The sequence below is a fragment of the Astatotilapia calliptera genome, chromosome 6 (assembly GCF_900246225.1).
Source record: "Astatotilapia calliptera chromosome 6, fAstCal1.2, whole genome shotgun sequence".
NCBI lineage: Eukaryota > Metazoa > Chordata > Actinopteri > Cichliformes > Cichlidae > Astatotilapia > Astatotilapia calliptera.
This window is the reverse complement of record NC_039307.1, coordinates 36,418,822-36,431,817: the sequence shown is the minus strand read 5'-3', so window position 1 is coordinate 36,431,817 and position 12,996 is coordinate 36,418,822. Positions and strand designations below refer to the sequence as shown.

The 12,996-nt window shown below is 39.6% G+C and overlaps 1 protein-coding gene across 3 annotated transcripts in view; it reads right to left on the bottom strand.

Moving 5' to 3' along the window:
* Positions 1-12,996, bottom strand: part of LOC113024706 (glutamate receptor 2-like) — a 122,872-nt gene that overhangs the window by 19,780 nt on the left and 90,096 nt on the right. For 2 of the 3 annotated variants that reach the window (XM_026171986.1, XM_026171985.1), the window contains exon 18: positions 10,831-10,965. In XM_026171986.1, coding sequence (XP_026027771.1) covers positions 10,831-10,965 — 135 coding nt within the window. The remainder of the gene's footprint in view (positions 1-10,830; positions 10,966-12,996) is intronic. The other variant, XM_026171987.1, reaches the window with a different exon arrangement.

The window sequence follows — 12,996 nt, the reverse complement described above, 5'->3', positions numbered from 1 at the left end:
AGTATTCATTCCACCTCATTCATTTCTGTATTTTATGTATATAAGTTTAGAGTCGTTATTTATAGTTGGTTTACACAGCTTTGTGTATGTATGTGTAATGTGTATATATAGACACGTGTGTGTGTGTGTGTGTGTGAGATTTACATTGCTGTGCTTGAGAGCCACCATCTACCGGAACCAAATTCCCTGTATGTGTCTGCACATATACTTGGCCAATAAACACGATTCTGATTCTGATTCTGATTGTGTCAGTTTATTAGGAATGTCAGACAAAAATGTGATTAAAACATATAGATTACCAAGCACAGGAACCAATCTTCTTTCAGCTCTTCAGCTTTTGGCGTTGAGTTCATTTCAATGTACTATAGCTTCTGTGGCAGGGATTTTATTAGCTTTGTTCCAGGTGGTGACGTTACTAATGAAAAGAGTGTAGAGGTCCAGCGCATTCCCAACTAGCGAGGATGCCCTTCAGCAAGTAAAACAGGAGTTTCAAACTAACCAAATACATGTATTGTTAATCCCTGAAACTGACCATGTGTTCCATAATAGGAAGTACACATTCTCAATTATTGTGCAAGTATTTTGCTAATCTATAAACATTATAATAAGTGTGATATCCAGGGGTGTATCCAGGGTCTGTTTATGATGCCTCTGATTTCCAGGGGAGCAGACTTTTTCAAAAACTGTAGGACGGAGAGTATAGAGAAGATTGGCTTTTAGGAGTATCTTTTTTATTTTCCAATGATCAGGATTTCATTATGATGATCATCTTAGTTCAAGGTGTTCATGGAAATTACCCCTTACACTCATGGATTATGACACAGGTTCAAAGCCTGACCACATCACCAGAGCAGCGCTACAACCATGGCCACATCTGTACCCGAAGCACGTCAGTTACCGAAGCCTGTTTCCATTATAATGACTCTGTTTGTCAGACTAACACCGTAGGCCTACATTTAACGTACACATGTGTGGCAATTGTTTAAAGGGTCATTGTGCTGGCTGTTTTACCATTTGACACTCAAAAGTGTTCCCAATGCCATATTCCGAAATCAATTCATTAAAATAAACTAACATCCAAATGACATCCTGACAAACTTGACTTTACTTGTAGAACTGTGATTATGTACAAATGTAGGTATAATATGCTTACATTTGCATCATGTAAAGTGTATGGTATACATGACCTATATGTCTGGTTTCTCTCTGGTCTCCAGGACACTTCCTTATCAGTCCATCCAATCCTTGTCATCCATGATGAGTGAAGCTTAAACTCAGTGTTCCAGTTATATTTCCAAGTACGCCAAGTATTTTTGCTAAACCAGATACTGCTGCAGTCATGCTCTTATGTCTGGGTCACAATGCTTTTGCATTTCCATACGTCCTATACACTTCCTGATATGAGCTGGAGTTGACTCACCAAGTTTGGCAAGCTCTCTTGTAATGCCGATGTCTGCTTTGTCAGGCTTTGAGTATTTTCACGGCAATATCAGTGGGGTGGGTGGGTTTGTTGATTTTAAATATTTACACCGTAGCTGCGTCCATTCAGTAGACCTGGTAAAAAGTCACCTCTGCTGAAATGTGCACAGCAGTTGAAATTTTCCCTATTCAAGTCTAAAGCCCAAGTTCAAGAGTCACATTGTGTTTTTTTGCCCTGTCTCCCTCCCCTTATTCTCAACAAGTTTCATTTCAAGTCAATACAATTTTATTTATATAGAGCCAAATCACAACAACAGTTGCCGCAAGGTACTTTGTCTTCTAATATAAAAAAATTAATGCAAGGAAAACAGAGAAAATCCCTACAATTATGTGTCCCCCTACGGGCAAACACTTTGGGGACAGTGGGAAAGAATAACTCCCTTTTAACAGGAAGAAACTTCCAGAAACCTGCAGAACCAGGCTCGGGGAGGGGGAGCCATTTGCCGTGATCGGTTGGGGCCAGGCCAGGAATAAAGTCTATTAGATAGATAAGATGGAAGCCACCTCATACGCTTAATACCTACAGCATGCTGTAATCTGTAATAAAATATGGTTAACAGGATCAAACATCGCACTGACTGAGATGAGTCAACAGTCAGAGCCCACAAGATCATTTCATTAATGCTTTGCTTTGCTGTGATAAGCTCTGAAACCTGACTGAAACTCTTTAAACCACTGCTCTGCAAATCAGTAAGCTGTTTTACAACTACTCCTTCAAGAAATTTAGAGATAAAAAGAAATTTGGTGTATTGTTATAGCTAAGACAGTTTGGTTAAGTGATGGTTTTTCAAGTAACAGTTTAACTACTGCCCCCCCTTAAAAGCCTGTGGTATGTAGCCCATTAATAGAGTCAGACAGATTGTAATAAGACTGAAGCATTAATTACTTCCATTCCATTCTTAGAGCTGTCTTATAGAAATGGGGTCTAATAGACACAGGTTTGTATGAAGTACTTAAGTTAGAGAAAAGAATCTAAATGGATATCAGTAGTAGTAGAAGTGACAGTGCATAATGTGTCTGTGAAGGTTCTCAGACATCCAGGTCATCGTAGTCTACGGAGCTTGGAAAAAAAACGTCTGGACTTTTTAAAGTTTCCTTGAAAATGTTTCACCTCTGATCTGAGAAGCTTCTTCAGTTCTAAGCACAATTGTTAGAGAGTCCCATTTCTGGTCGTCCCTAGTTGGAGTCTGGTCTTCTTTTTGTGCATCTTTGCTGACTTGATGAAAGACCAATTGGGATTACCACATGTTTTAAGAGCCTGGGCCATTTGACCTCAAATGGCCCAGGCTGGCCATGATAGGACTGGGCTAGGTTTCACACCTTGGCTCCTGTGACTCAGTAGAGGATCAATAGGGGGTCCATGACCCTTTTGGGGACACTCTCATAGGGACTCTCCACCAATTTTTCTTTAACCTGATAGCTCTTAGCACCTGTTATTGTGATTGTATTGTTCTGTGAGTCATGCTATTTTTCAATCTTTAAAACAAATAAAAAGATTTGAAATTTGAACACTTAAAACACTGGGAAGCCTTTTTTACTATTAATTTAAAATTCATTAATTTTTAGTACTAATTAGTATCAGATAGTGGAATCCACTGGTATACTGTGTCGAGGAGGGAAATTATTTTACTGCTATTGTTAAATAATTGTTATTGCATTAATAATATAATTTGCAGCATGGATATTGCATTCCAAGGTTTAAACAGTGTCTCTTTCAGAAAGACTGAGTTGCAGGCTGACAGGAAGTTGTATGCAGAAGTGAAACCAGGAAGTTATTTTGAGCCGCAGGCTAAGACGAGACTTTAACAATGTAACAGATAGCTTTAAGAAGGCCTTAAGATCAGATCATTTTATATTAAGGTTTTAGTAGAGGTTCTTGATTAAAACATTTATTTAGTAGAAGACATACACATAGTCTCAGTGAGCTTCTGGTCTGGTAAAAGGTCAGAAGTGCAACAGGTGAATTGAGAAAGAGCATGTGAGGTCAACACACACACACACACACACTTTAAATTAGATTTATTTAGAGGAAGAGGTTAGTTATGTTTGGTTGTAACTACAAAATTGTCTCGGTAAAAGAGGAACCGTTTCTTGTTGTCTCGACAAGAAAGAGGAACAATTCATTTTAAGATAAGAACGGAAAGTACCAAGCCATGAAAATAGGAGATGATTTTCTGGGTGAAAAGTCATGATGATGTTGATCTGATCTATGTATAAAATGTGTCTGTGACGTATGAAGGGGCGTCAGTAAATAAACCCTGATGCTATAAAATATCTGTTCATGCTTTGAGTAAGTCGAAGACTACTTCCTGTCTGCGTACAGAGTTTTCTTCCCACGCGTGTATTCATTAAAATCATCGTTTGACTTCACCCGGCCGGATCGGTGTGGTTATTCTTCGATCACCTCTTGTACCCTTCCTCAATATTGAATCTTAACATTTGGGGGCTTCGTCCGGTTATTGGGGAAGGAGAGTTGGAGGTTTAGATGGAGAAATTTGGTGGTCTTGGGTGGTCTGACGGGCAGACATGAGTTCCAGTGGTCTAAGTGAGTGGGCATAAGCCGGCTTATCCAAAAGGTAAGGCACTACCTGTTGAATTATTTCCAAAGTGTGCCAAATTGGACATGATAAAATTTAAGTCTACTCACTGAAGTTACTGGTGGATGTCTGTTTTGATTTTGATGAAAATCTCATGAGTTGAAGCAGTTAGAGTTCTGCTAAGAAGAAATGAAAGTAGTTAAGAGTCTGATAAGAAAAGTTTAAATAATGGGTTGAAGTCCCAAAGAAATTGAGTTAGAGTCTCAAGTAGTTGGTAGGGAATTGGTTATTGTGTTGGTTAGAGTCCAAATTTGGTCATAAGAGTGGACCTGAGCGGTCAAATTGGCCACTAGGTTGCACCTGCCTCAGTTATACACTTGTTTCGGGTGTTGATTGTTGTTTCAAAATATTCTAAATTATTCTAGAACGGCAGTTCGAGTCTGCTAGGAAGTGCAGAGCCCGGAGGTTACGCTCCCTCCTTGTCGTGGACGCGCGACATTGACCTCTCGGCGAAGAGGGTTAGTTCAGTGTGGTTTAGCTGTGGGGTACAGGGCATCCCGGAATTAAGCTAGGAGTTGGAGTCTCCTTACCGTTTGCAACGGTATCTGCGCTTTTTTGGACAGGAGAAGTTGGTCTTCGGGCGTGTAACTTTAACTCAACACTTCGAGGTAAGCCTTGGCTGTGAAATGCCAAAAATAGAGCTTCAGGCAAAGTTTGGGTTGGTTGACGCTTTTAAATTGAGTTAGGGATTTTAGAAATGAGGCCAGAAACAGTTAAAGTCTTGATACTGGTTAATTGGTGGGCGGTTATTTTAAATTTGTCGAAATTGGTTAGGCGCTAAAGCTGACAGATCTGACAGTAGTTGTAAATATAAGACGTCTTTGTAATAAGAGATCTCTGTGTGTCGAGTCAGTAATGCACTGACTGCCTGCTGCTATTTTTGGAGGTGTGTGTGTGAGTGAAAATGCAAATGAGTAAGCAGTGAACTGTTTAAGCCACAGTTGGTTTTACAAATACTGCTGCAAACAGTGTTGAGTGTGTGTTTAAAATGCCATTTATGTTTAGCAAAGGACTATAAATAAAGTTTTGAGTTGCCGTAGTGGATGTATAGTAATTGACTGAGTTTGGATGTAGATATATAAATATATTGAGTGCACTGTATATACTTAAGACTAACACATGACTTTCAGTAGTAACTGTTCTCCAGCATTAGCTGCTGGTGGGTTTTATTTTTTCAATTTCTTGTGTGTGCGGTGAGAATTAATGGAGGTTTCAATTTTTTGTTTGTTTGTTTTTTACTTGCTTTTTTGATTATGACAAGCATGTCTAAAATACTCTTAGGAAATTGTGTTTTGAGTTATATTCTTCAACTCTAGTCACAGTTTAAGTGTGAATGCGGTGACTAGAAGGTTTTGAATGATGAATGAAGGTGTGAGAGGTATTTCTTTGGTGATGTAAAGTAGGAGGTTTTAAAGTTTGAAAGTGTTTTTAATTTAAGAGATGCATGAGTGATGTTATGAGAGTTTGAGTTTCTTTTTCTTTCAGTTTAAAACACATAAGTACATACACTTGGTACACCTGTTTACTCTTTGACTTTATTAAAACAGATGGTGTATTTGAGTTTGAATTTCAGTAATTGTATGTTGATATGGTAATTTAGTTTTATGTTAGGTGAAGGAGATGTCCATCTCTGCGTCTTGCAGGATCGAAAGTGAAAGTTGAAGGTTGTGATGTGAATGCTGTGAGTACTCGATTTGAATGATTCTGTGTGAGGTGTACAAAATACTAAATAATAATAACACTATGAAAGTTGATAGTAGAGTGAGTGCAAGGTGATGTGTGAACAGAGGAAGTCTGAGAGAGAAGTGTGTGCGTAGGCAAAATGCAGAGTGTGTGCGTGAAATAAGGGAGTATTGTTTTTTACATCAAGGTTTAGTAGAACTAAAGTAGAACGTTACAAACAAACAGATAAATAAAGTAAAATGAAGAGAGAAAATAACTGACAATTACATTAATGAATAGAAAACACACATACACAAAGTGCCATATGTGAAATTATTCTAGGAAGGAGTCAGAATTGAGATAGCTTATTATAGAGATAGTTTAACATAAGATGCAGTGAAGGAAGCAGCTTACATTCCTTTAATTCCCAGAGCCAGTGTGTTCCCTCCCCTGCCCACTTGGGCCCCGTATCAGGCGAGTATGGAAGGCTGGATAGCCCATGACGGGTAAGATCCCACCTCGAAACCCTGGGACAACCTAAGGCAGGCACAGTCACGAATACTCTCGGACCTGACGGGTAAGACCGCTGGGCTAGGGTGGAGGTGGAAAGTGGCAAGTGGAGCCCTACCTTCTGGCTGAGGACAAGGAATGCTGCTATTTAAGGTAGGAAATCAGAATTTGGGTTAGTAAAGTTGGGGAGGAGAAAATTGACTGTTTAAAGGCAAAATTATGAAGGAGTCTGACACACTGTAAAAGCACCATATGCAAATTCACACACACAAATAGGAAATGCATTAAACTTATAAAGACAAGACAAGCTCATGGAGTTTAATGCATAGACACTGATTAAACCTGGCTAAGAACACAAACATAGGCAATGAAGAACAGCTTGCTATTTTGTATGAATGATACAAGGGTGTGAATGCTTAATAAAATACATTTGAGTTTGTAATTGAGGAATAGAATAAGCCATATGACAAAGGGAGTTATGAAAACGAAAAAGGGATTAAAGTAGTTTTAAAAAAGAGTGACTTAGGAGTGCTCTCGTACTGAGTGATCAACACTAGTGATCACTGTTGGAAGAAATAAAATGATTTAATGAGTTGGGAATGTTTAAACATATGTTTCTGTTGTTACAGCTTCTTGAGAGATGATTCAGTATGCAAATTAGCTGGAGTGTGTGGTGACGAAAGAACTTCCTGAGTGTGTGTGTGACTGTGACTTTCAGGAAGAGGAAGCATAGCAGAGACGAGAAGTGCAGATTGGGGTAGGAAATTTATAGTTTAGTGATTATATGATGTCGTAAGGGGTCTTATGCTGAATTTAAGAGTATAAGGGGGTGATTTTTGTGTGCAAATTGAGTGGTTTTAATGAGACTTTTGGTGTATTGAGGAGGTGAAATTATGTGGTGGCAAGATTTGTGTGTTTAAGGTTGTTGTGGTGATGGGTTGATTCTGTCAGGTAGGTTGTTGTTGTTGTTTTGTTTTTAATAGAGGGAGTTTTAGGAAACATGGACATGTCTAAAAAAATTGGGCCCATTATTTTATAACAGTGCACTTAAAGAAAACCTGTCAGGTGATTTTGTTTTGTTTTTATGAGCTAACAATCAGCTCTATTTTTTTTCATTTCTGTTTTAAGCAGGCCTGCAACAGTGAATAACGGCGCTGAAAATTATCGGGAGGAGCAAATATAAGGGGGCTTTCCAGATTACAATTGGCTGAGGAGAGCTACCTGGGGACAATTCAGGTCGTAAGTCCCTGTAAAAAGGATTTTATGCGAGTCAATCCAGTCCAAAAGCATAAAGAAATATTTTCCTATGGAAAATAAAAAATGACGGAGCTCATTTTGCTGAGGGTGGAGTATCTGATCATGCGGGAGGCTCCACTATCAGCAAATACATGGTGTGACTGCATGTGAGTGAATGTGTGACTGGATGAAGGTGAGGATGAATAAATGTGGATAAACAATTTGCTTTTACCAGAAAAATTTTTGTTTTGTTGACTGGGGTTAGATTATGGGATTATAGTATATTGTTGGGAGAATGCCAAATGCTAAAGGGGAAATATTTTTTGATGTAACTCAGTTATCATTGTTTGAAGAAACACATGACTGATAACTGTTCTGTTTTAAGTTTGTTTTTATGACATAGATTGGATCATGAGTGGGGAAACTGAGCATTTTTAAGTTTTGTATAGTATCTTGACACATGAAATGTATCAAGATAAAGGGGGGTTTAGGGTTTAATAATTTAATTGTTTAATAATTTAGGATCATTTTAGGACCTTTTGGGTTTTGATCATTTGGATATGGTAAAACTGAAACTGTTATTTTTAAGTTAAGGTTAAAGGATTAAAAGTGAACTTGTCACGGTTTGCGAGGCAAGCCGTGTGGAGTTGTAGAAAAGGACCCAAAAGGCGGCACCTCTGGTGCAGGTGAATATTTATTTACAACGGTGGGCACAAAACAGCACTGGTGGAAAAACAAGAAACCGGAAACCTAAACTGGGTAAGCTAATAACACAAACCAGAAACGAGACGCAGGGAGACCGAGGGGAAACAACACAGACAAACCAGCAACTACCATAACAGAAGACACAACTTAAATACACCCAGAGAACATAGGGAGATTACACACAGGTGGGGAACACAGGTGACACTGATAAACATAACGAGACAGGGCAGGAGTGAACACAACATTACGCATACTGACGAGAGACTGTCAAAGTAAAACAGGAAGTACACAGAGGTTCAGACAGGAGGAGAAAAAGTACGGGGAGAACACAGACATAACAGGCTGGGGGAAACATGGAATAAACACAAAGAGAGACGAGAGCTCATAAATACACAGAGGGGCACAAGGGGGTAAGAGTCACAAAGGAAAAATACTTAGGGAACACCACAATAGGACACCTCAGAAAACCTGGCCTAAATAAGGAGCGAAAATACAAGGAACCAAGAATACTGGGCCAACATGGCCCAGGACCATGACAGAACTGAATCCTGTTTAGAAGATACAATGCCGGTTTTTCAAAGCTGTGAATAAATCTTAGAGGGAAAATTAGTGAGGGTTGAAGGGGTAGAACAGCTTTGATTTTTGATTTCTAGAAGTAGTGGTTATAATGTAGGCTTACACATACAGATATTATATAGGAGGTATTTTTAGGATAAAAGGGGGAGCTTATAAATAGAAATGATTTTTATACATATTGCATTTTGTGCTTTTAAAGGAGTTGTGGCTCAAATTTGTCTCTGGAGGGTCACGAGCCTTTGGCTAGCGCTATGATTAGCCAATCTACTGTGAGGATAATATGAGTTCATGAAGGATTGCACACGCTTACAGACACAGAGTTAAGAAACACACATGACAGTATTGATTCCAGGCAAAAGGCCTTAAATTCATTTAGCTTTTAACTGAACTTAAAGAAGGACCAAAGAGGAAGGAAAGCATATATTTTGGTTAAGTCTGATAAACTAGAATTAGGAGGTATTGTTACATTAAAGGGAGCAAAATGAAATAAAAAGGCTATACCAAAATGGATTATAACATAGGAAATGTGAGGTTTTAAAATGAAGTTAGTGTTAACACATAGGAGTTGTTTCAAGGCAGTATTTAGCTATGAGGAAATGTATACAGGAGTAATTGCTTATATGCTTAAACTTAATTGATTAAAGTGGTTGTTTTCTTTTGGAGTAGATTAACTTGCAGCAGCGACAACTTGTGCACAGGATATTGATGATCAGATAAGGGAAAAATAGAGCGAGCAACCGGACGTGAAACCAGCGCTTAAAGGGATTTTAAAGTGATGAGTAACGTTGAAGAGTATACATAAATACAAGTCAATAAGTTAAGAGCATAATTAGGATCATGCTTTTAATTAAAGAGTCCCAGATAGGATAAGTTAGGGAGATGCAAGAAAAGGTGTTTTGTTTCCTTTGCAGAAGACTGATCTCGGCGACCACAGGAGGGGCGAGGATCCTGGAGATCTCGAGGTTCGAGACCACCAGAGAAGGGTCTGCGTGAGGACACAATGTATTGTGACCTCTGGTTTTCAGAGGTCAAAAGGGGGAGTGTCGAGGAGGGAAATTATTTTACTGCTATTGTTAAATAATTGTTATTGCATTAATAATATAATTTGCAGCATGGATATTGCATTCCAAGGTTTAAACAGTGTCTCTTTCAGAAAGACTGAGTTGCAGGCTGACAGGAAGTTGTATGCAGAAGTGAAACCAGGAAGTTATTTTGAGCCGCAGGCTAAGACGAGACTTTAACAATGTAACAGATAGCTTTAAGAAGGCCTTAAGATCAGATCATTTTATATTAAGGTTTTAGTAGAGGTTCTTGATTAAAACATTTATTTAGTAGAAGACATACACATAGTCTCAGTGAGCTTCTGGTCTGGTAAAAGGTCAGAAGTGCAACAGGTGAATTGAGAAAGAGCATGTGAGGTCAACACACACACACACACACACTTTAAATTAGATTTATTTAGAGGAAGAGGTTAGTTATGTTTGGTTGTAACTACAAAATTGTCTCGGTAAAAGAGGAACCGTTTCTTGTTGTCTCGACAAGAAAGAGGAACAATTCATTTTAAGATAAGAACGGAAAGTACCAAGCCATGAAAATAGGAGATGATTTTCTGGGTGAAAAGTCATGATGATGTTGATCTGATCTATGTATAAAATGTGTCTGTGACGTATGAAGGGGCGTCAGTAAATAAACCCTGATGCTATAAAATATCTGTTCATGCTTTGAGTAAGTCGAAGACTACTTCCTGTCTGCGTACAGAGTTTTCTTCCCACGCGTGTATTCATTAAAATCATCGTTTGACTTCACCCGGCCGGATCGGTGTGGTTATTCTTCGATCACCTCTTGTACCCTTCCTCAATATTGAATCTTAACAACTGTTATCACTTTCACGATTCATTAACCGTAAGACCTTTCTGTTTGTGGAGGATTAATTCCATCATGTTTCACATCATGTTTTTAGTGAGAATCCTCAATAAACTTTATTTCAACATTGTTAATATATAATCTTATATTATTGTTTAAGATTGAAATTCAAATTCAGCTTGTACTTCTAAAGATCATATACCTTCATTTTTTTGGCTTCTGCACGACTCTTGTAGCAAAACTCGACCAGTGCCACCATCATGGCTAATCCCAGACCTCCAACCAGGATGTAGAAGACTCCTGCTACATTACTAAGAGAGAGTGCGCTGGTCTTCTCCTAGTATGCACACACACACACACACACACACACACACACACACACACACACACACACACACACACACACACACAAGGAAGAAAAATCATCAGAAACCCCAGAGAAAGTTCTAGCGGCATGCTCTTATATTAATAGCTAACTTTATTTACTGGGAAGGTCTACTCAAAAGTAGACTCAAACTGAACCTAAATCAGTCAAGCTAAATATATTATAAATGACCTAGATTAAAACTTTACATGTAGAACACTGTCTTCAACCTTAATCATTCTGTATCTCTGCATATAAGAAACATTTCAAGCCTTTTTTGTTTTATTTTCAATGATTATGGCCTCAAGTTAATGAAAATCAAAAAGTCAGGATCTCAGATTATTAGAATATTTCAAAGTGATTATTGCAACCTTGGTGTCAAAAAGGTCAGGAACTGGGACAAGCTTCACAATACTAAATAATGATAACAGAAATAAATTTTATCTGTCACCCCCTCCTTTGATTTTTTTACGTTACCATGTTGGAGAGGTTTGTATGCCCTAGTGATCCTGGAAGCTATGTTTCTAGGGCCGATGGCACCTCGTAGGATCCTGGGTGAGAGGCTAGACTAAGAGCAATTCAGAACAGTCTTATGATGATTGAAAAACCAAGGGCCCAAGTTACCTTTCTTGAGCTCCACAGTGGAGCGAGGGCAAGAGCCTGAGAACAAAGAGCCTGCAATGTATGGTATGTATGGTAATGGCTGGGGTGTTGGGAAAGTAGAGGCCCTGATGTTCTGAAATTTAGCTTTCAAATTTGGCTACAGGGACATGGAATCTGACCTCTTTAAAGGGGAAGGACCTTGAGCTTGTCCATGAAGTTGAGAGAGACATGAGGTTGAGTTGGACTCACCTAATCACGTAACTTGTACATCTTAGGTTCTAAAACCAGCTATATGTATTGAACACTTGGATGAAGAGAGGAACCTGTAACTGTTTAGTATCTGGTAGTCAGTTGGATCACGTAGCGGGGGAAGAAGCCAGACACATCAGCTGCACAATAAAATACACTGAGTGAGCTGGCTACAACCCAGATCTGTGAGATCTTCAACTCCCACAGCAGCATTCCAAGGCAGGCTGGGTACAGTGTTTGAATGGACAGTATTATTCATCTAAGGCTAAAGCAGCTGTCGGGAACTATTGTCATAAGGTAATTGGTGGATGAGGGGAACAACTTGCACATCACTTGGGCCCTGCACCCAGAGAGACCACAACCAATCTGTTCACTCTGTGTTCCTCAAGGCTCTTGCCATTTTGGCCCAGAGTTGGTTGATATGCCTCTTTAACACTGTGAAGGTCTGGGGTGGTACCTCTGGATTGGCAAACTAGAGTGATGGTTCCTCTTTTTAAGAAAAGGGACTGGTAGTTGTGGTAAAACTTCAAGGGGTATCAACTTCTCAGCTTTCTGGTTGTGGAACATCAGAGCAGTTCTCCTCTTGTGGAAATTGCAGCAGACATGGGAATTTGCCCAATTAAACAGAATACATGCAGAAGTGTGGTCCATGGCTCAGCTGCAGGGGAGGGGTGGAGCAGTGAGCTCAAGGGGCAGTGACAGGGAGGTTGGTGGCACAGGTGTGTTTTATTTTAGTTATTGAGCTCTTTCTCTCTTCCTGTGTGATTTAGTGAAGCCGGAGCAGAGAGTGGAGAGGTGTGTCAGAGTGCAGCTGTAAAGCTGCGCCCATGGGTGCCGAGCCAGAATAACAACAAAGAAATTGTCAGCAGTGTGTGTCACAGCAATAAAAAGGGAAAATAAAAATAATAAACAGTGTGTCCACTTTTGGTCCATTTTCACACTGGTGCCAAAAACCCTGTTGACATGTCGGACCCGCAAGCCATGCCACCTGTGCAGCCACTGCAGATTCCAGGCCTGCCGGATGACGGAGGAGGAGCAACCGTTTGCCTGGGCCTGGAACCTGCATGATGCGTCGGCGAGGTGGCTACAGCCCGGGAAGTCCAGAAGGGGAGGCCCACATGCTAGGGAAAGTTGTGCAGGAGCAGTCCATGG